The sequence below is a fragment of the Propithecus coquereli genome, unplaced genomic scaffold, assembly GCF_000956105.1.
Source record: "Propithecus coquereli isolate 6110/MARCELLA unplaced genomic scaffold, Pcoq_1.0 Scaffold54, whole genome shotgun sequence".
Taxonomy (NCBI): Eukaryota; Metazoa; Chordata; class Mammalia; order Primates; family Indriidae; genus Propithecus; species Propithecus coquereli.
This window is the reverse complement of record NW_012151285.1, coordinates 2,268,072-2,289,720: the sequence shown is the minus strand read 5'-3', so window position 1 is coordinate 2,289,720 and position 21,649 is coordinate 2,268,072. Positions and strand designations below refer to the sequence as shown.

The window sequence follows — 21,649 nt, the reverse complement described above, 5'->3', positions numbered from 1 at the left end:
TTGTTAATGGGGCCACACGTGCATAGTAGAGCACAACCGTGCACATCAGTTCCAAGGTCGCGGTTTCCCCTGGAGGGGGCACAATAGGATAGAGGAGATTCCAACTCTGTAATATTTTCATTCTGGATCAAATATGGCGACACATTTGATGGTTTTTTTTGAAATATATACTTTAAAGGTGAAAATGCTCTTGGTAAAAGGTTTAGATAGTAAATTACTTCACCTACCACTCAGGAAAAAAGTCAATGTTAACATCTCAGTGCCTGGCTAGCTAGGGTTTTTCTGTGTCCATACACTCACGTGCACAGAGACATACACGTGTGTGCGTGTACATGCATGCAAACATGCGCAGCCACACACACACACACACAAATGGACTCCTACTCTACATGCTGTTTCCAATAACCTCCTGCCGGCTGCTCTTGAGGGGAAACTGAGAACTTCCTTGGGTCGTCCCTGTCCTCCCTGGGCCTGTCTGGGACTGTACGAAGCCAGGCCCAGTGGGTGGGCAGGGGCCATCCTCGCCAGTGGAAGACTGAGCTCAGCTGGAGAGAACAAGGACCTTGAGTCTGTAGAAAGTTGTGTTGTCGCCTGGTATTAATATACGGGTGGTTATTGATGGAATTTTAAACATTTCGATTTAGTTGATTTTGACAAGGATCCTCTTTTTTTTTAANTAGAGACGGGGTCTCACTCTTGCTCAGGCTGGATGAAATATTCTTATACTTCTTTTTAAAATCAACTCCCCCACTCTGAGAAGAAAGAAATATATTTAAAAAAATAAAAGGTTTACAGGCAGCCACTTCTACAAATGTTACCTTGAGGTTGACAGGCTCCTGACATCAAAAACAAACACTCGCAGCATGGTGATGTGAACCAAACAAACTGGTCACCAGCTGAAGACTATTCTGAGGTGGCAGAGGGCACGTGGGAGCCCGCTGAGTCACAGGAACTGTAGCCACAGCAGAATGTCCGGAGACCTGGTCACAAGCGCGCCGAGTGTGGGCGTACTTAACTGGCACAGGGACCCGGTGTGGGGCGTCCACGCCATAGTCTTGTCAGAACACTGTCATGCCCCCCACGTATCACATGCTCAGCGCGGGGCGCACCTCCTCCCCCAGCACCTTTCCCCTTCCACTGACGCCCTCATCTGCGTCTAACGCACACACGATGCGCATCCCTGCTGCCCTGTTGGACCATCCGCCAGCGTCTCTTCCACCTCCGGATACGCAACTTCTTGAGCGAGTGGCCACTTGCTCCTCTACTTCCCCCTTCTCAGGGCCCCTGCAATTAGGCTCTGCACCCACCCCCTAAAACACCCCCTCAGCAACCCTCAACCTGCCTCCGTCACGTCCTTCCTCCCCCACCCTCTGGGAGTCTCCATCTTCATTTCCATCGCAATCTCTGTCTTCTTTCCTCGCTGCATTCTCCTCGGAGCGACTGTATGGCCTAAAAGTTTGTGTCCCTCCACAAATTCATGTGTTGAACCCTAACCCCCACAGTGATGGTATCAGGAGACGGGACTTTTGGGAGGGCTCTGCCCTCGTGAATGGAGTTAGCACCCTCGTAAGGGGCTGGAGAGACCAGAGTTCTCCCCTTCCGCGCTGCGAGGACACAGCAGAAAGCACCCTCTGTGGAAGCAGGCCCTCGCCAGACACCGATCTGCTGTCCTTAATCTTGGACCTCCCAGTCTCTAGAACTGTCGCAAATAAATTTGTGTTGTGTATAAGCCACCCAGTTTATGTTATGTTGTTACAGCAGCCCGAATGGACTAAGACAACAGACCCACCTTCTAAGTTTTCCCAGGACAGTCCCGGTTATAGCATGCAAAGTTCTATATCCTGGGAAAGCCAGATGCATCAGGATGGTCCTAATTCTCCTCTTCCTCAAGTCCCAGAAACATAGGAACAGAGCTGCCACTAACTCATACCGTAAAGAAAATTAGAAAAAAGCCTCTTCCTCTGGGCACACAGCTAGTCACAGCCCATTCAGCTGGGGTTTCTTGAGCAGTGCACAACCTGTGCGACTCTTCACAGGGTCAGTGTGCAGAAGGGACTCCAGGCTCAGCTACATGCCCTCTCCTCACTCTCTGTTCCTGCCGTACCCAATAAGTCTAAGCTCCCCTCTTCCTTCAGGTGGCCCGTCTGAAATTGGTCCTGTGAATTTAGTTTTCTGTTCTTCCCAGTGAGACTCTCTTCCTCACCATACCAGAGACACACTCTGCTTTTTCTTACCTTCTGGCCTTTGCTTGTGTTTAACTCGACAATCAAAACTGTGTAACTGTCCGTTATGGGCTAGACATTGCACTGGGAGCTTGAGGCACAAAAGCAAAAAGACTAAATCCGTGCCCTAGATTTTTTGTCAAGAACTATTTTGTTACTATTATTATCCATTGTATGATGACGTATTGCCAAGCGGATTACAGACATCGTGACACTCCTCCACCAAATGCTTCATTAGGAAACTGTTAACAAAGAACATAACACTGGTACACCTAAAACATCCCAATCATTATTTCTTCGTGGCGTTTAATCCTCAGTCTATATTCAACTTTCCCCAACTTCCCCAGCACGTGCCTATGAGCTGCTCTGTCCAATCCACGTTGATGTACTGCATCTGGTTGTGATGTCCCTTAGGACTTTTTTATTCTAGAGGAAACCGTTTCTGTAAAGGACACTGACTTCATAGAAAGATCAGACTGCTCTGTATTTATCCACCTCTGTCCAGCCAGGTGGGAGATAGTGGTCATTAATAAGCTATTATTCCATTAATGGTGTTATGCCAAAGGTTTGCAAATGGCGCTAGCCGAACAGAGAGCAGGACACCCTTAGGGAGAAGATAAGAGGTCTGGGGACAGATGGGTCCCAGGGTGTGAAGGAGGCTTCCCAGGGAAGATATAGGGAAGCAGAAGGGTCAAAAGGAATTTGCCTGATAGACAAAGGGCCAAGCTCGGTAGAGAACAGTTCTACTCCCGTATACAGAGGAGCTGCCTCTGGGAGGATGACGTGGAGGGTGTTTTCAGAAAGAGTGACAGAGTTATGAGCTATAGGCCACTCAGGGGCCAGATTCCTGCAGGCCAGCCTCAGAGGACTTCCTGCAAGCTGTGGGAAGTCAGTTAACGTTGTCAGCAAAGACGAGACAAGGGCCGGTTTGCTTGCTAAAACCATCGCTCCGGTTTAAGGGATATTTGAGGGTGAAGTGACACCTGGGCAGGACCAGCTGTGAGGTGCTGGGGCTAGAAATACAAAATTGGAAAGATTCCTGCGCTTAAGAGTTGGCAGTTTGGGAGGCAGAGGCCTCCCAAGTGAGTAAGCTACGGTGTCCTAGATACGGAAACAGGAGCACGTAGGGGTACCGGGCCCAGAGAAGCCAAGTGGCTTGCTCAAGGGTGCCCAGCTAGATATTCACAGAACTGGGGTTCAGATGCCTCCAGGACTCTTCCCAGGACATTTGCAGTGATCAGTGGGCAGATTCTTACCAGGACTTATGATCCAGGGAACGGAACCTGGACCCAGCTACTGAATCCTACCTGGTACATAGTCATCTTTGTTGGACGGATGAGTAGAGAAACTCACGTGAAACAGGCAGCTCTCGCACAGGTTGTTAACTGGCATGATGGACGTCTGCGTCAGCTATTCATTTATTGCCCCTCAGCTCTGAATGCACCCTTCAAAATACGCTGAGATAAACGATGGGATTCCTTTCAGCGCTTCTCCTTTAAAGTGAGCGGTGTTGGGCTTTCACAGGACGGGGCTTTGAAGAGATATTAGAGGCGGGTCAGGGTGGGGTTGGGGGTGGCAGTGAGGGCGTGAGGACACCTGATGGAACCGGCCCAGTCACTGGCCAGAGAGCGGCCCCGCTGACATCTTGCAGCCTCAGTGGGCCAATAACCTCTGTGCAGTCATCCCAACGTGGAAATCAAAGCCCCTGTGCAGCCTGCGCACAGCCACCTGTGGCTGGGGACACACACTGCCTCCTGGCTGGACCCCCACACCTGCCCCCACCGGCGCTCTGGAAGGCTGTCTTTTTTTTTTTTTTCCTAGGCTAGTCAATAGAAGGTTGTTTGTCGTTGGTCCATCAGCTCCGGATCAGCCCAGGCCTGGCTAAACCAGCCACCACCTTTGCTAACTGGTGGCCAAACCACACCTCCTCCAAAGAGGTCTGAACCCCATCCAACATCTTTCCTCGATTTTAAGGGCCAAAATTCATATGTTGGAGTCCTCACTCCCAGTCCCTCAGAATGTCTCACCGTGTATGTGTTTGGCTCTCCGTTCTCATTGACCCAACGATGTTTTGTTTTCCTGTCATTAAATATTCTTCAACAAACTTTATAAATAGCTGCATGATATTCTAGAAATTTGTGGCTTTGAACATACAGAATGTTTCCTGGATTTTGCTATTATAAACAACGGCCTTGGGGAGAGTAAAACTTCTTCCACTGTTGTGTGTCAGGTGAAGATCTCCTGTGTACTTTTGTTCTCAGTATTTGAATTCAAGTAAGTCTACTAAAAAAAAAAATCTAAAAAGCGCAAAAACAGGCTGGGCATGGCAGCTAACACCTGCAGTTCCAGCACTTTGGGAGGCGGAGGCAGGAAGATCACTTGAGGTCAGAAGTTTGAGATCAGCCTGGGCAATATAGCGAGACCCCATCTCCACAAAAAATTTTTTAAAAAAATTAGTCAGGCATGGTGGCACATGCCTGTTATTCCAGATGCTTGGGAGGCTGAGGCAGGAGGATCACTTAAGCCCAAAGAGTTGGAGGCTGCAGGGAGCTGTGATCATGCCACTGCACTCTAACCTGAGCAACAGAGCAAGACCCTGTCTCTAAAAAGTTTTTTAAAAATGCAAAAACAGACACCATCATTCACACTGTGGATGATGGACATCATTATCACTATGTCACTTTTGTTTCCTGTAATAATCAACAAAAGGCAGTGTCAGGCGGTCTCAGGGATGCTCTGTTACATGTGTTTAGAGGCAGGGTAAGGTCAGCATGAGTTTAGGTGAGGGTGGACAGCCACCATGCTGCAGAGAACGGGTCACCTTTGCTGGCTTCCTTGCTGATGAATCCAACTTTCACCTGGCCAGTTCCTCAGAGGTGGGTCCCTTCCTTAGTCAAACAAATTGGAAAACATCACACTCCAGTTCTGCAAACCTTCTCTGCAGCAGTGCATGTCAAAGACAGGAAGAAGCTGGGAGTGGCTCTGAGAGCCCAGGGTTGCTTCAAGGTGGGAATGAAGAGGCAAGGCTTTGGCTCAGATGTTCTCACTGGAAGGTCACCTGGGGCCGCTGCCTGAGATGTGGCAGGCCAGGCTGGGCTTGACTCTTGTGCTACATAGAGGAGTCAAAATAGAAAGAAAAATACCCAGGGCTGCTGTGTTAACTTAAGCAGGATGGATGTTAAGATTTTTGTGTTCACGTCCATATGCTAGAATATATTCCATCATGGTTGGGCAGATATTTGGAAACATCTAGGGATTTATAATTTATATATATATATATATATTTATATATATATCATATATATAAAGCAATCAGTGCCGAGTTGAAGGCTGTGGGCTGCCCTTTCCCAGGGACAGCTCAAAATCTGGTGTGATTTTGTTACAGGCACTTTACAAGGAAATGAAAATCACTGCATCCTTGTGATTTTGGGAGGTGGCTTCTGACTGTTTCAAGGAAAAGTTAAGAATTTCCCCAACACTGTCAACAAGGTGAAAAATGCAAATCTGTTTTCTGAGGCTCTGCCTGAATTGACTAACTATATGTTTGATTTTTCTATCTGTGTCCTTTTCAGAGGCTAAGCTTAGAAGAAAACCAATCCCATATTCTAATTGTACAGCAGCAATACAGATTATTCTAATAGGATGAGTCTCCAGGCACTGCCAATCCCATATTCTAATCTTAGAGGAGCAATACAGATTATTCTAATAGGATGAGTCTCCAGGCACTGGCTTAATGTTCGGAGAAGCAGCAAGAGGGACTGATTCCCCTTGAGTAATACCTGGCTTTAATGCTCTATTATTTACCTTTTGGGTCAATGTATCTCCTTCCATTTAATTATGGGTTAAGAAGAATTTGTCATAGTTCATGTTGGCTTCCACTGATTCGCTGCCTCTGGCAGCTTCATTAACAAAACAGTCTGTTCATCTGCTTCTCTGAAAGCTGTGAGCAGGAGAACAAAAACACACCACTAACCAATGTCTTCTCAACACAGTATAGAGAATTGAAGGTACAGATCGGACAAAGGAACTGCATGTAACTTTTTTCTCTCATTCAGAGCAATCGATTTCAGGGTACAACTTTAATCATGACTTCAAACTCTTCAGCAAATGATCGGCCTCATGGGCATGACATAAGTAGTGAAAGTGATTTTTAAACAACAGTCCCAGAATGTTTACCTCTGAATACATTTCCAACAAGGTACCCCAGGGAGGCGCCATGCTTGATAGATTCTGTTATTGCTCAAAAACCTTTTGGAACTGACTTTTGGTGGCCACAGCACATTCTATGAAACATTATGTGGTGATAAATTACATATATATTTTGAGGATGAATTTTCTTTTTGAAAGTAGTTAAGATTCACCCAGAAACAAGTCAGGTGAACGAAATGGGTGATTAAGCTGATTGATACCATCTGGGTATCAAAAATGAAATATAATCTCATAAAATAGCAAAGTTGTGTGTGTGTGTGCGTGTGTGTGCGTGTGTGTGAGAGAGAGAGAGAGAGAGAGACTCACAAACTAGTCCTTGAAGGTAATTCCAAAAGAGGAGTTCTATAAATGTTTGATCAATATAAGTACTTTAGTAAAAATGATACGACTCCATGGTAAAGAAAGGATGATTCTTTTGACGGTCAGCCTTCATCTGGATTTTTAAGTTCTGGTATGTTCATTGAGAAAGTCAAGTTTCTTTACTGACTTGGTAAGAAAATTGATTACAACCAACAGACTACTCGATGAAACAGAAGCTGGTTTCTCTCTTGTGTAAAAGTCTGCAGGACTGGGGTGTTGAGTCGAATCCACGAAATCCTTAGGGACCAGCTTCCTGCTAGCTCATGGCTCTGCCATCCCTGGGATGTGTCCTTCATCCTCCTGTTGCAAGCCATGCTCTGGCCGTCATCACACATTCACGTTTAGGCAGTATGGGTGTATGGGAGTAAGAAAGGACACACGGTACTGGAAGTCTAGCTGCCCTGTGACGGTTCCACTCACATCTCATTGGCCAGAACTCGTCACATGGTTCTAGCTGAAAAGAAGGCTGGGAAATGTAGTCTTTATCCCAGGCAGCCATGTGCCCAGCTGAAAGCAAGGGTTCTATTATCAGGGTGGCACGCAAGAGCAGACATTAGGATTGACAACTAGCAATCTATGCCACAGTTACCTTTGCTTACCGCTTACATTTTAGTGAGCTTAAAAGATGAAGTGATATCATTTGCCCCAAAACGCGCTTAACAGAAATAATTTTATTTCTAGTTATAAATCATTTTGTGGCCATTGAACAGGAAACTGTGCCCTGTGCATTATATATACATATTGTTTTATTTAATTCTCCTAATACCCCATATAATAGGTACTGGCATCCCCATTTTACAAACAAGCAAACAGATTTCGAGATGTAAAAATCCCAGATTAAGCAAGATCACACAGCTAGAGCTAGAATTTGAACTCAAAACCATCCGTCTCCAGAGCCTGAGCTCTTAACCACATTGTTATTCCCCAATAAGGGAAAGATCTTGGAAAAGCTGATTTTTTGCTAGAACTCTGGGACTCAAATGTTGGTAGTGTTTGGAAGGACGCCAAAACTAAGGTTTACCAGTTTTCACTCAACAAAACTGAAGTGCCTTCTATGAGCCCTTTGATGGGATTAATTTGTTAACTGTAAGTGTGAAGCCCTTCAAACCATCCAGAAGTGTTTTCTCTCTTATTTATTTATTCATTTATTTTTTTGAGACAAGCTGGCTAATTTTCTATTTTTTGTAGAAACAGGGTCTCACCATGTTGCTGAGGCTGGTCTCGAAGTCCTAACCTCAAGTTATCCTCTCACCTCGGCCTCCCAAAGTGTAAGGATTACAGGCTTGGGCCACTGCACCCAGCACCCAGAATCATTTCTTGCCACTCCACTGATGATGTCTAATTTCCCTCATGCCACCAGTGTGGACCGGAAAGGAAGGAAAGAGAGGAGGGATGGAGGAGGGGAGCAAGGGAAGGAGAAGGGGGAAGGGAAGGAAAGAAGGAAAGAATGGGAGGACAGGGAAGTTTCTAGGGCTAGACCAGTTTCACTGTCAACTCAACCTGGGGCTCCCTGTGCAAAGATAGGGATATTTAAACATTTCCATGGCTGGGAAATAACAGTTCTTGCCCTTGGGACAAAATGTTCTCTCCAAGCACTTGGGTGAACCTTCAGTAGGAAGAGGAAAAAGAACCGCATTTTCTCGGCTGCCTTTTCCAACAGAACATGATGAAAGTGATTTTGTTATAGTACAGAAAATGGCTAGTGGCTGCCGATCGCCTTTGTGGTCTGACAAAATTTAAATTCTACTCCGCTGAAGACACTGTGTCCCATGAAAGGTGTGGTCTCATTTCGTGCTCAGTGTCTGCGGGCAGTGACAAGGGCTAAAGCAGACAAGCCTGAGCCCGGGAGAAGGGGCGCTCTCAGCTGCTAAACTTTTGATGCTGTTTTCTTAGAGTCCCTGGCAGAACTTATCCAGATGTGAAAAGACCTCTAATCCTGCATTATTTTCGTGAAGGAAAAAGAGTGTTAGTGTCTGCAGAAATCTAAAATATCCTTACAGGCCAGGCGCGGTGGCTCACGCCTGTAATCCTAGCTCTCTGGGAGGCGGAGGCGGGCGGATTGTTTGAGCTTAGGAGTTCGAAACCAGCCTGAGCAAGAGCGAGACCCCGTCTCTACTAAAAATAGAAAGAAATTAATCGGACAACTAAAAATATATAGAAAAAATTAGCCGGGCATGGTGGCACATGCCTGTAGTCCCAGCTACTCGGGAGGCTGAGGCAGGAGGATCGCTTGAGCCCAGGAGTTTGAGGTTGCTGTGAGCGAGGATGATGCCACGGCACTCTAGCCTGGGCAACAAAAAAAAAAAAAAAAAAGAAAATATCCTTACAGAATAAAATGCCAAACCAAATTTTCAGCAGGCGCATGTACTCTTACACGTTAAGGGTTATAAAATGAATTGTGACTCTTGGGGAGTTAGAACAATGAGCAGTGGGCAGGCAAGAAATGCTGGGAGAGTTGGAGGCTTCCTTAAAAGTCCTCCAGTTTAGGACAGTCCAATCTCATTTCCCGTCGCCAGGAGCCCGGAGGTCCCCCTAATCAGTTTACTGCTCTAGGGTGCCGCCATCAGTTTCTCAGCTCAGGACAGGAAAAAGAAGCCCTGAAAGCCAGCTGGGGGGTCTTTGCTGAGCTTGCCCCTCTGGAGTGTAAACGCCAAGTTGCCGATGCGTTACAAGGCAATGGGCGCTCATGATGCACCGTTTTATTATATGTTTTCAGTGTTTTCAGTGTTCATTATCGGGTTCAAGATCAACTCACATGGGCCCTCAGTTTCTCCTACCTGTGCAGGCTCATGGAGAGCGGAGATGACACCCTTTACTCAAGCACTATTCTTCACGCTCAACCTTCTACCTCCACCCCCGTGTAGAGCACTCACACCTCTAACAGCCCATCCATTCCTTTGGTGGTTTGTCCGCTCCCTCATTCATTTGTTCACCCACTCATCATCATCTTTTTGTGTGAACTCAGCACGAGGCTGTGCAGGGCTAGTGCCGGAAGTGCAGCAGGAGTTCAGAGGAGGTGAGGGGTGAATGGCGTCAGTAATTTCTGATGTGCTGGTTTGGACCTTTGCAGAGCATGGCTCACAATAAACACTTGTTGGATTATCATCCTTCAGTAGTCACACATGTAGGTGTCTACAAAAAAGAAGTTTATTGGGGTCATGGTTCTGGAGGCTGGGAAGTCCAAGAAGCATGGCGCTGGCCTCTGCTCGGCTCCTGGTGAGGGCCTCGTGCTAGGGAAGAAGATCCCAGCTTGGGGCGTCTTGTTCTGGGGTCATCCAGTTGGTCTGGATAAGATGCTTGCAGACGCCAATGACGCACCTGTGCCCGTAGCCATAGACAACCACCAAGAAAAACTGCCCCACTGTAGCTGTTCCCTGGCAACTTGCCAAATGTTCCCGAACTGGAGCCCAGAGAAAGGCCCCTCCTGACCTGCCAGGTTCTACCCAGGGTCCCAAAGGGGCTAAGTACGTTCTCTGATTTTTCCTGGCCCCCTAGCCTCAGTCCACAAGCACAGCCATAATGCTGGCTGCAAAAGTGCTTTTTCTTTCCTGCCACTGCCCCTGAAATGAGAAAGGGCTCGCTCTTTCCACCTCACCGATCCCCGGCCTGAGCAGGCTTTGGCTAACTCCCCTGAGCAGTAAGGGCCCTGGTCCACACTGCCCTTCTTCCAAGTCTTGAACCCTTGGGGTCTCTGAAGCTGATCCACCAAAGGCCCCTGTTGGGTGCTGCATCCCTCCCAGGGACAGGAGTCCATCCTGTCCCATGGAGCTGCCCACAGCCCTTTCTTCTCCCTCCTGGGAGAGAAGGGGAAAGAGAGCCCATCCCACCCTTCAGGTCGTTCCTCTGAGCAGAGCCATGTGGTGCCACACAATTTTATTCACTGTTTCCCCTGAGAAAAAGCCACTTCCTTGCTTCCTTCTTCTTTTTATGGTTAATGGAAAGTCTTCCCAATGGTAACAGCTGAGAGGCTGGAAGAAGAGCGGACACCTACACTCAGGGCCCTGAATCCGCAATAACTGGGGGCTCACCAACATCAAGCTGCATCTCTTCCTCCCGCAGATTCCATCGTCATTGCCTTCTGGGTGAGCCTGGCTGCCTTCGTGGTGCTCCTCTTCCTCATCTTGCTCTACATGTCCTGGTCGGGCTCCCCGCAGATGAGGTAAGAAGGCGTGTGGGTACGTGGGTGACTCCGATGCCAAATGGTGAGTATTGGTACAGGCAGACAATCCCCTATCCACAATGCTCGGGACCAGAAGTGCTTCCGACTTCAGATTTTGGAATATTGGCATTATCCTTGCCAGCTGAACATCCCAAATCCCAAATCTGAACTCTGACAGTGAGCATTTCCCTTGAGTGTGATGTCAGTATTGAAAAAGTTCTAGATTTTGGAGCATTTCAGATGTTTGGATTTGGGATGCTCAGCCTGGACACCCATGCAATGCAACAGCACCCAGCGATAAAAAGGAAGGAAGTCCTGGTTCACGCCACAGCACAGGTGGACCTGGACAGCATTGTGCTAAGGGAAAGGAGCCAGACACAAAGGCCACATGTTGTACCATCCCGTTCACATGAAATGTCCAGAATGGGCAAATCCAGACAGACAGAAAGCAGATTAGGGGCTGCCTGCGGCTGGGGGGAGGACAGGGGCAGGGGCAGGTGACTGCTATGGATTTCTTTTGGGGATGACAAAAATGTTCCAAAATTAGATTTATGGTGCTGGTCGCACAACTCTGTGAATGTACTGAATTGTATCATTTAAGCGAGTGAACTTTATGGTATGTAAAATATATCTCAATGAAGCTGCTACAGAACGTGAAGCCAAATCTTGCCAGCCACAGCTCACCAGGCAAACGGTACCCTAACTCAGGCATCCAGGCCTGCCGTCTGTCGCTGAGTACCTGCTGTGCACTGCAGTGGTTAAATGGAGGGGAAATCCAGGAGCTCCAAGTAGTAACTGGGACCTGGCTTGTACGTTAGTTCCCCTGTGCTGAACACTTAGCTGCCACGTCCCATTTTCCCTTCTAGGTCAATCAGCCCCCACAGCTGCTGCTGTCCTCCTGACTGTTCCTACAAGGGACCCTATATCCTGCCATAGCTGACCGGACCAATGGTGGGCAACTGACCCAAAGAGGTTCCATACTCCAGAGACTGGCCAAAGCCGTGTGTCCTGGCAGAAGAGCTGGGGCCGGGTTCCTGTCTTTGGAATTTGGATTCGGGAACCTGAGAGATGGACCAGGCGGTTACGGGGCCTGTGCTGAGTGGTCCAGGAGGAGGACTAGGGCTGGTGCCACTATGGACCTTCATGTCCCTGTGCACAGAAGTTTTGGGCAGTGGAAACCACGAGTAACATAGGAAGCTAGTCAGAGAGAGATGAGCAGAGCTGCTCTACAGAGGAAGAGGTGAGGGGCCTTGGAGGCCCTGAGAGAACCAGAGGGCAGGCTCTATAGCTGATGGGGTCCCCCCCCAGTTCCTGTGAGGAACCTGGGAATTCATGCAATTTCTGGGTGACTTAGTCCATTTAGTGTTGCTGTGACAGAAATCCTGAGACTGGGTAATTTACAAAAAAGAGGTTTATTTGTGTCACAGTTCTAGAGGCCGGGAAGTCCAAGAAGCATGGCGCTGGCCTCTCTGCTCGGCTCCTGGTGAGGGCCTCGTGCTGAGGGAAGAATTTATTCGATCCCGTTAGGGGCCCCACCTCCCGACACCACTACACTGGGGACTGAGCCTGCACCTGGGTTTTGGTGGGGACAAACCGTGTCAACCACAGCACAGAGCTACCTCGGAGCAGCCTCTGACCCTTCCCCAGGAGTCTCGCCCACCGGGGCTGCACACGCCAGGCCGTTTCTGCTTACCTTTGGCCACACATGGGAGGCAGCTTTGGAACAATGAAGAAATCCGTTCTGTTCATTTTTAGAACTCACATTGGATTTAAGCAGGTTTTAAGCCCCCTCCCCCCAGACCCCTGAGAGATAAACGAATGAATTCATCTTTCTTTGCCACTTTTCTGAGGTGCAGTCCCGTGTCAGGGACAGTTTGCAAGGGTTGTCAGTAACCCTCCCAGTGGAAAGTTCCTCTGTCTCGTGGGCACTTGGGGGCTGCCTCTACCAAGCCCGGCTCCAGTGGCCGGCACAGGCCTCCTGGGCTACAATTTCAAAGGGGCAAATTGATGATGCTGTTCGTCCCGACCAGCGGCTGGGCTCACTAAAGGAAATGCTCTCCAGGAACTCTGCAACAGATGCGGAATGCTTCCAGCAGCAAAGCAGATCCTTAGCGAGATTTAGGGAAGAGAGTCCTCCGTGAGGAGTTGATCTCTGAGGAAGGCAGGCATGGAGGGGCATGTCCTAGGCTAGCACCAGGAAGGAGGAAGGAAGGGCCTCTGCCCCAGCGGGTCCTTCCTGGTGCTCTTCATTCACGCGAGCGTCGTGACCACGTGCAAGCTTGTTTTCTAGCTTGGACAGCCATCAATACATTACCTCATTTCATCCTGATGACACCTAGGAGATTACTGTCCCATTTTATGGATGACACCAAGAGCAGGCGGGAAGTGGTGGCCGGGGCTCACGTCAGGGAGCCACGTCCCCTGCCCCAGCACCTCCCAGGGGCGAGAATCCATCCAGTAAGGATACATTTCTAGTCAAGATACAAGTTGGCTTGGGGGCCGGCTATGAAAAGAGCTATATTCAGATACGGGAGTGGAGGGAGGTCAAACCTGTCCCAATTGTAAATGAACGTAAGAGGAAGTAACCCCGACGAAAAGACTCTAGGACTTGTTCCCGACAAAGTATTTCCTCCCTCGTGAGCTCTCTCTGCAATGGCCACCTTTGTGAGGCCCTCCTGAGGGTGGCTCCCGTGGCCTCCCTGTGGGCTCCGGGCAGGTAGGAAGGTGTGGCAGGAAAGCGCCCAGTGCGGACCCTTCTCCAGCCAGCTCCTCTGACGCCTGCCTCTCTCTGCTCTGTCCACAGGAACAGCACCCAGCACCCCCAAACGTGCCCCTGGAGTCACAGCCTCCACCTGCCCCTCTGCATCCAGAGGCACCTGCAACGCCACAGGGCCCCCCCAGGGGACCTCACAGGCTGCACCCAGCTCGGGAGCAGACCCAGGGAGCAGAGCTGGCCCTGACCAGTGGCTGCGGCAGGAGAGCCCCTCAGCCTCACCCCCCAGGCCAAAGCCACTCTCCTCTGGGAGCTGGCCCTCGATGGGGGCCCCAAGGCATCAGCTGACGTCAGGAACAAGCCCCAGGAGCCCCCCCCGGAGACAAAACCTCGCAGTTGCAGAACTGACACCAGTAGACCACGGCCACAGCTGAGCGAACTGGTGAAATCAAACCAACCCGGACACACACAGTCTTTCTAGAGGCTGTTTGCACGTAGCAGAAGTGTGACCACAGGAGGTGCACCATGTGCAAAGGCGTGCAAATGGCCCTTGGAGCACAGAAGGGTTGCCCCAGGTACTAATTTTATTTAGCACACTTAAGCTGCTTCCTTATGGCTTACGTTCGCTTTGGGAAGGACAGGAAAATAAATATATATGAATTAAGAGAAAAAAATACTCGCTTACTAATCTTTACTATGCCACTTGCCTAGTCCTTCTGTAACGTTTCCTCCAGCCCCAAGTTCACCTGGTCCATCTGTAGCTTTGTTGAGACATAGGGGAAGCCTACAGGGTCCCCATCCATCTTCCACTGACGCTCCTGCTCGCCCAGATGTGCTGGTGTCTGCCCTGCCGGGTCAGGGGACCTGAGTCACACTCCTCACCTCCCTGCAGCCTTTCAAAGACAGAGCCCACGAAGCGTCTCCCCTGGAGGGAGGGCAGCCAGGGCCCACGCCCAAATGCTCTCAGAGAACGCGAGGAACTCTTGAAGCTGGCAGGAAGGGTCCCATTTGGGATGTGATTTTATGTGACTGCAGATCTGAGATGCTTGAAGGATCTAGTGCTCCAGTCCCCAGCAGCCCTGTCCCAGGGGAAGGAGACAGCATCACACTACAAAGCCCCGAAAACCCACAGGCACCACCCAGGGCAGTGACTTAGAAGGAAAGATGCGGGAAGGCAGGACCAATGAGCTCCAGAGACAGTGAAAATGTGTCCTCACTCTACTCAGCTGAAAGCCAGCTCTGGAGCACTTGCCGCCACCCAGCGCAGCACGTGTTTGACTTGTTTCTGTCAGGCACCACCCACTGGAAGGCAGCTCCCCGCAGAAAGAGAGGAGGGGACAGTTACTCCAGGGTTGGCGCTTGGACATACAGGGAAGGCAGGCAGGACCAGGGAGCTCCAGTGGCAACTCCCCCTTCCGAAGGGCTCACGATAGGGGAGGCCAGGGTGTCGCCATGTCACCTGGTATGAGCCCACCCCAGCCATGCAGGGGACAAATCCCGCCCAGTCGTTCGGACCTAGGAACCTAGGAGGCAGTTGAGGCCTGGAGTCTGGGACGGAGTTGTGGAAACCCACCCCACTCTCCACCCCTCCCTGCGCTCCCAGAGGACTGAAGTTCGGGGTCTTCCCCAGACCACTCACCTTCCAGCCAAAGCCCCTCAGCATGCGTGAGCAGAGCTGCCTACAACCAGAGGACTCTCCACACACAGGCTGCAGAAAGGAAAGGTAACAGGGAACCAGGAAGAGAAGAGAAAGGAAAACGCGGCCTTTACTGGAACAGTGCTTGTGTGAGTGCATCTTGAATCTAAATGCAGGATTTCAACTTCAGCATCGTCTCAAGGAATACTGCTGGGAGGTTTTTGGTGGGGGCAGGGAAGGGGACCGAGGAGGTAAGTGATCCTTGCTTTTTAGACAATGAGCCCTATTTGTGGGAAGGGACTGCATGCAAACAAGCATCACTCTTGCCTTGGTTAAAATCTCAAGTCACCTAAACACAGAAAAAATTCTAAAGAATACTGGTGGTATACAAAGGGGAAATGTTTAAGATGAAACCAAGCCATTTCTAGCACTATGCATATCATATGGCAAATAAAACAGCCACCTTCTAGGTGACAGAGCAGACCCCAGGAGCCCAGTGTGTGCAGGAGGGTTTTAAACAGACAAGAATTTTACCTGTGAAAACTGTGAAATTTTTTTTTTCATAGACTTTTTTTCCAGCTGTAATACACGAACCTTAAAAGTCAAATTCTGACCTATAAAATGCAGGCCTCTGTAGAATAAAAATAGCCTATTAACCTCAATTAGAGCAAAACACAAAAACCTTACAAAAATAGACATTTATTAATAAGAAGTTATAAAATTCAAAATCCCCTTCTTGAAACATAATTTTAAAAAATACAGGGTTGTCTTTGCAAAGCAGAAGTGTAATCATTTTTACACTTTAAGGATTTAGTGTAACATTCCTTTATTTAATAAAATAACAAACACTGGCAGGAACTAATTTATTCAAAAAGTCACACTAAGCTTTGTTACAACTTTTTAGAAAAAAAACTTACACATCTCTCTGTGCTCATCAAAACATATCAGACATACTGTTTGACATTTTAGCTTTACCGTCCACGAATCCCGTCTGCACTCAGAAGGACTGTACCGCCTCAACTTGAGACACTTCTTTGAAGAACAAGAGAGGGAGGCTCTCACCTAACCTGCCGGAAGTGCCCCCCTCATCGCGGCTCTGTGCTGTACACAGTCCCCTGAATTTATCATTCACTGGTTGGTTAAACAAAGTCTTCTCAACGCTTCCTGTCAGAGAACGGAGGCCGTGTACTGAACCTGTCATTTCACACACCTTCCCCAGAAACCCCTGACCACACCAGACTTCCAGCAGCTGGTGCTCCAGGCGCTGGTCACCAGGCTGAGTCCGCAGCCAGCAGGGAGCTACGCGTCCGAGGCTGCGGCAGCGAGGTCCCTGCAGAGCACAGCGATGGCCTCCTGCCCACCGCCGGGCACATCCTCCGCAGCGTCGCAGACCATTCGCACGTGGGCCAGGAGGGTGTCTGGCCGCTGGGCCCCCAGCCAGACGTCCTTCACGTACAGAGACACCAGGAAGGCCGCAGAGGCTGAGGGAGAGTGAGAAACAGGCCATCAGGACGCAACCTCCTCAGCGGAAAGCAAGTCACCCGCCCTCGACGCAGGGGCTCTGCCACCCACCCAGATGAACTGTGTCACATGTCTGCTAATCGAATAATTAACTTTGGCCTTGCTTAACTTTCGCATTAATCTTTTTTGTTCACTTTGTAATTTATCATTCTTCTGATGAACGTATGTGGATCCCCTAAAAAAAGCTGCAATGAGACAAGTCTCTTCCTGGTTCTAACCACCCATGCCAAGAACCAGAACTGAACTTTGAGAAGAACCTTCCGGAATCATTTCATATCATTTCCTCAGTGGTAGGGGTGAGGAGGAAAAGAGAAAGTTTCACAAGCAGAAAGACTCAGTTCTCAGACTTCAGCCAGATGAGAGAAAGTGGTCACCGCTGCCACCAGGTGGGTTCAACTGCCAGGCTGCTGGCCCCTCCCCTGTACCCCTGGGCGAAAGGAACAGCCCTCCTGGGTGAAGGAGGCCACACCCGCCTCTCTCGAACTCTCTTACAGCCATCTAAAGCCAGAGCTGTTCGTTTATTCATTCGCTCCCTCCCGCATTCAAACCTCCAGGCTCCTGCCCTACGCCAGGTCCACGGAGGGTACGTGTGTGCATTTGAGCACGTGTGCAGACGCACGTCTGTATGCGAGTGCTTGTGTGCAGACACACAGACACCTCTGGGTGTGGTGCAAAACCGATTTCTTCATTTCAGTAATGGTCAGAAAACCTGCTGCTCTGCAGGGGGAGCAGCACTGGCGGGACACTGAGGTTGTGAGGGGGGCCTTTCTCCACTGCCAACACGACAGGCGCTACCGGTTTCCCCTGAGAGCCAAGGCGGAGACTTCCCTCCCTTCACGTTCAGAGCCAAACAGCAAACTCCTGGCAACTCCCAGAACTGTGGCAAGGGGCCACCTAAATACTTAAAGTCCCACGCTGAGGAAGTTTCTGGCAGAAACCTGACAGGCTCTAAGAACAGAAGCGACTCCACCCCCAAGCCCACTCACGCATTTCTTCAGCCTCTGACCGAAGAACCAGCCTTACCTCGCGTGGCTCCCTCCTTCTCGCTCAGAGAGGAGAGGGAGAGGGCCTCCACCGCGGGGTGGAAGGGGCTCCCCGCCCGGCCCTGGGCGGCCACCAGCTGCAGCATGACCGCGTTGAACAGGCAGGCCACATCCTGCGCAGGCCCCGCCAGCCCCTCAGCACCACAGAGCCGGCTATACAGCCTGAATATGCTGCTCCTCACGGCGCTGTCCCTGAGAAGGTCAGCCACGACCACCCGGTGTGGCAAAATGTGGCTCTTAAGCCAGCCGAGGAGTCCTGCAGCCTCTGCCCTGCTGAGCGGGTGGTCGGCCACAGACTGCAGCACCCAGCTGACCGCCAGGGAAGCGGCGGTGTCCATAGCACCTGGTGCCTCACTCTCGGGGCTGGCCCAGTCTGCGAGGTCCTGAGCAGGTTCAGGGTTGGGGATCGCCGGCCCCCAGTGAGTCAGTATGGACCTCAGGAGGCCCTTGCACGTCTCCAAGCTGGACGCCTGCAGCCCAGGGTCGGCCGTTTCCTCTGCCTCCCGAGGCCTCCTCTTTCGGCCCCGTGGGCCTTTGGCTCGGGCTGTCATGACAGGCTTGTTCTTATCCTTTAGCATTTCTGTTAAATGCAGAGAAGAAAGGCAGTGACACTGGTGTCCTTCCTGCCCGCACAGATCCAGAGTTGCTGGGGGAGGGGGCTGCATGTGTGGATGGGGGACACACAGGAGGGAGGGAGGGGCAGCTGACCTACCCTGAGCACTTGGCACTGCTCCCGCACTTGGAGCGTGGCAAGTGCACGATATTTCACTGGGACTGTCACCATTGTTATTATAATGAGCTCATCAATCCTCACAACACGGGCAGGAGCCATCATCATCCTTCTTTACAAACGAGGGATCAGAGCTCAAATCCAGGAGGCCTGGCACCGGTCTGTTCTTTTGACCCTATGTTATATGGCAAGGTGGGGACATGTAACTCTCGGCCATTCCCTGCCCCCTTTCCAGGTGAGCACCCTGATACTCAGGCGGGTTAAGTGATTCATCCAAAGAAAAAGAGCGGCTAAGCAGCACAGGCTCCCTAACCCCTTCCCTGGAGCTCGAACGCAGAGGTGTCCCATCTCCAAGCCTCGGCAGCTTTGGAAATGCTGCTCAGAGAGGAGGCAGCCACATACTGGCCGCTCCGGTTGGACCTGGAGCACAGTTTGGGGACAGTCACGGGCTCTCACACTCACTCGTCAGCTCCCTGACTTGGCACTTCTCAATGGCTGCTCTCAGCTCTTCTTGAAGCTTGATGTCTCTTTCAATGAGGCTCCACTTGTGCAAGAGGACAAGGACGTCCTTGGTGGAGAGCACCGTCTCATTCACGGTGAATCGGTTCATGTCCTTGAAGGCCTGTATGACGGTAGCCCTGTACCTCAGCACTGAGTCAAGAGTCCCGAAGAAGGCGATCAGCTGGGTGGAGGCCAAGGCGGGCCTGTTCGGGAACCAATGTTATAGACTGAGCAAAAGCTGTCTCCGGTCCTGGTGGCCCAGACGGGGGCGGCCGGTCAACACTGTATACCCAGAGGCACAAACAGGCCATCCGGGAACCAGGTTCCCTTTACAACAGACATCTAGTGTGGGCCCCCGGGACACAGAACAGAAAAAAGTGAGCCACTCCAGGGAGGCAGAAAGGGGAACCCGGAGTCTGACCTCTACCCTGAAGGCAACTAAACCTTGGCTAACTAAACCAGGTAGCCAAGCAGAGAAAGCCTGAGGGTCAGGGGTGCCAAGAGCCCAGCAAATTCCACCCCAGGACTGCTGATTTCTCTCTGTTTCATGCACTATCGGCCTCACATGAAAAAGGCCCTGGGACAGCATCGCCACTCACGGCTGCAAACCGGAGTGATGGTCACTAGCCGGAAGATCTCTCTGAACTCCAGGAAATTTTAAATCCTATAATGTATGTTCCACACAATTTTAAAAGTAAAATCATTATTTCAAATCAGTTCATAGACACCAACGTGTCTTCTGACAACCCCAAAATAAGAAACATGACTATCCAGCATTGACTTAATTTAATTTAGAACTCTATAATACAAAATGCCCTGTTCTTTATGAAGAGATTTTTCACTTTGAGATCACAATCCATTTGCTATCATCACTCTTCTGGTTCCAGTTAGCATACTCCAGCTCCCAAATCAGAAATACTGAGTGCACACAGTGTATTTTCTGTAACATGGTGGAATGTGAGAAAAATTTAGCTCTTCTGAGGAAACCAAAAGTATAATTAAAAGGCATCAGAGAAAATACTGAAATATTCCAGAAAATTCATGGACAAGTAAATGAGTCTTTGCAGGCTAATAAAGGCAAAAAGGCAAGTTTGGGAACACCCTGTCTTAGGTTAGGGTCATGGAAAGTATGTTCTTCCCACAAAACATCACTTTATTCACGTGTCTGAATCTAAACATGAAGGTAGATGGCTCACCTGCTAAAAATGACCCAGTATGACACATTCTAGGTTTCTGAAAGTACGGTAAATACTCAGGGCCTTGACAAGAAGCCTTTTAAAGTTGAAGGCAAAGAAGGAAGGAGCTAAATAGATGTTCTGATGCTACCTACACCTGACACTGGCACTCTGCCCCAAGCCACACCAGGCCACCGTCCTGAGCACACCTGGCACACCTGTGAAGTCGTGACTGAGACGTGGTGTCCACAGGTGACAGACCAACGCAGCACCAAACAGGCACACTAAGGGGTCACCCTGGTGGGGGGAGGGCTCACCTCAGGTGCTTCATGAGTATGACAAGAACATAAAGGAACTCATTGACCAGGTGCAGGGCGAGCAGCTTGGGGGGCTCCCGGGGACCGGGCTGGCCGGGAGGCTGGCTCTCCCACTCCACTCCTCTGTCCCCCAGGTTGGTCACCCACAGTGCATGCAGCAAGGAGATCACGTTGGACAGCAGCGGAGTCTCTAGAAACCTGAAACCAAACACGGCAGCTTTCAATCTTGGCCACAACCTCGCCTTTCAACGAGATCAGACTGTCGGAGGTAGAGTGGGTGGGAACCTCAGAACAGAGTAGGACAGTAGTGAGGGTACTGAGCGGTGGCCTGGCACGCCCCTCCCCCGGCAACAAAAGGGTGCCTGCTGTGCAAATGCAGCTTCGATATAGGACAAGGGCCCACGCTCCTTTCTAGCCAGAAGACTGCCCTAAGTCCCTCCGGAAATTCTGCAGCCACTGCAGTACACTCATAAACGCTGTCCTGCTCCTGTCAACAACTCAATTTCTAAAACGAAATTACTGGCTAAGAAGAGATAATTAGCCAATTATGCAATTTATAAATCTTAAACAGTCTTGAAGTTGATGTCCAAAGACACAACTTAATTCTTAATTTTAGACGTAGGATATTACTTTTTGTTGTTGTTTGCAGCTGTGTTTGGATATATTACTTTCTTTAAGAGAAATTTTAGAAAATACTTTTTAAACATGCACAAAAGGGCTTGCATACTCCCCAGCTTACTACAGCATTGAGTTCTTGGCAAGACAGTCCTCCCACCAAGTGCTGTCTGCTGTGACACGGCCTTCATCTTTCCAGACAGCCTCGAACCCAGGAGGAGATGATCAGGAATCACAATAAATCATCACCCCCAGCCCCTCATCGCGGTTCCCGCACCGGCTCCTCCCTGAGCACCCAGACTACGTACGGACAGCGGAACCCTGCAACTCACAGTCACACTGGGGACTGCGTCACACTGGGGACTTCTACGTGCCTTCCTGAAATCGGAGGCTTCTGCTTTCTACCTCAAGCAGAGGCTGCAGTCATTAAAGCCTCAGATAACAGGAC

The 21,649-nt window shown here is 50.0% G+C and overlaps 2 protein-coding genes across 2 annotated transcripts in view; one reads left to right on the top strand and one right to left on the bottom strand.

The window, feature by feature from the left end:
- MRAP (melanocortin 2 receptor accessory protein) overlaps nucleotides 1–14,071 on the top strand; it is a 23,257-nt gene extending 9,186 nt beyond the window's left edge. The window contains 5 exon segments of the mRNA XM_012657407.1: nucleotides 10,851–10,950; nucleotides 13,754–13,841; nucleotides 13,843–13,945; nucleotides 13,948–14,040; nucleotides 14,043–14,071. Of these exon segments, the coding sequence (XP_012512861.1) occupies nucleotides 10,851–10,950; nucleotides 13,754–13,841; nucleotides 13,843–13,945; nucleotides 13,948–14,040; nucleotides 14,043–14,071 (413 nt within the window).
- Nucleotides 14,072–16,157: 2,086 nt separating this feature from the next.
- URB1 (URB1 ribosome biogenesis 1 homolog (S. cerevisiae)) overlaps nucleotides 16,158–21,649 on the bottom strand; it is a 77,916-nt gene continuing 72,424 nt past the window's right edge. The window contains exons 36-39 of the mRNA XM_012657406.1: nucleotides 20,587–20,784; nucleotides 19,056–19,297; nucleotides 17,844–18,443; nucleotides 16,158–16,780 (exon numbers count right to left, since the gene is read on the bottom strand). Of these exons, the coding sequence (XP_012512860.1) occupies nucleotides 16,599–16,780; nucleotides 17,844–18,443; nucleotides 19,056–19,297; nucleotides 20,587–20,784 (1,222 nt within the window). The 3' untranslated portion in view covers nucleotides 16,158–16,598. The remainder of the gene's footprint in view (nucleotides 16,781–17,843; nucleotides 18,444–19,055; nucleotides 19,298–20,586; nucleotides 20,785–21,649) is intronic.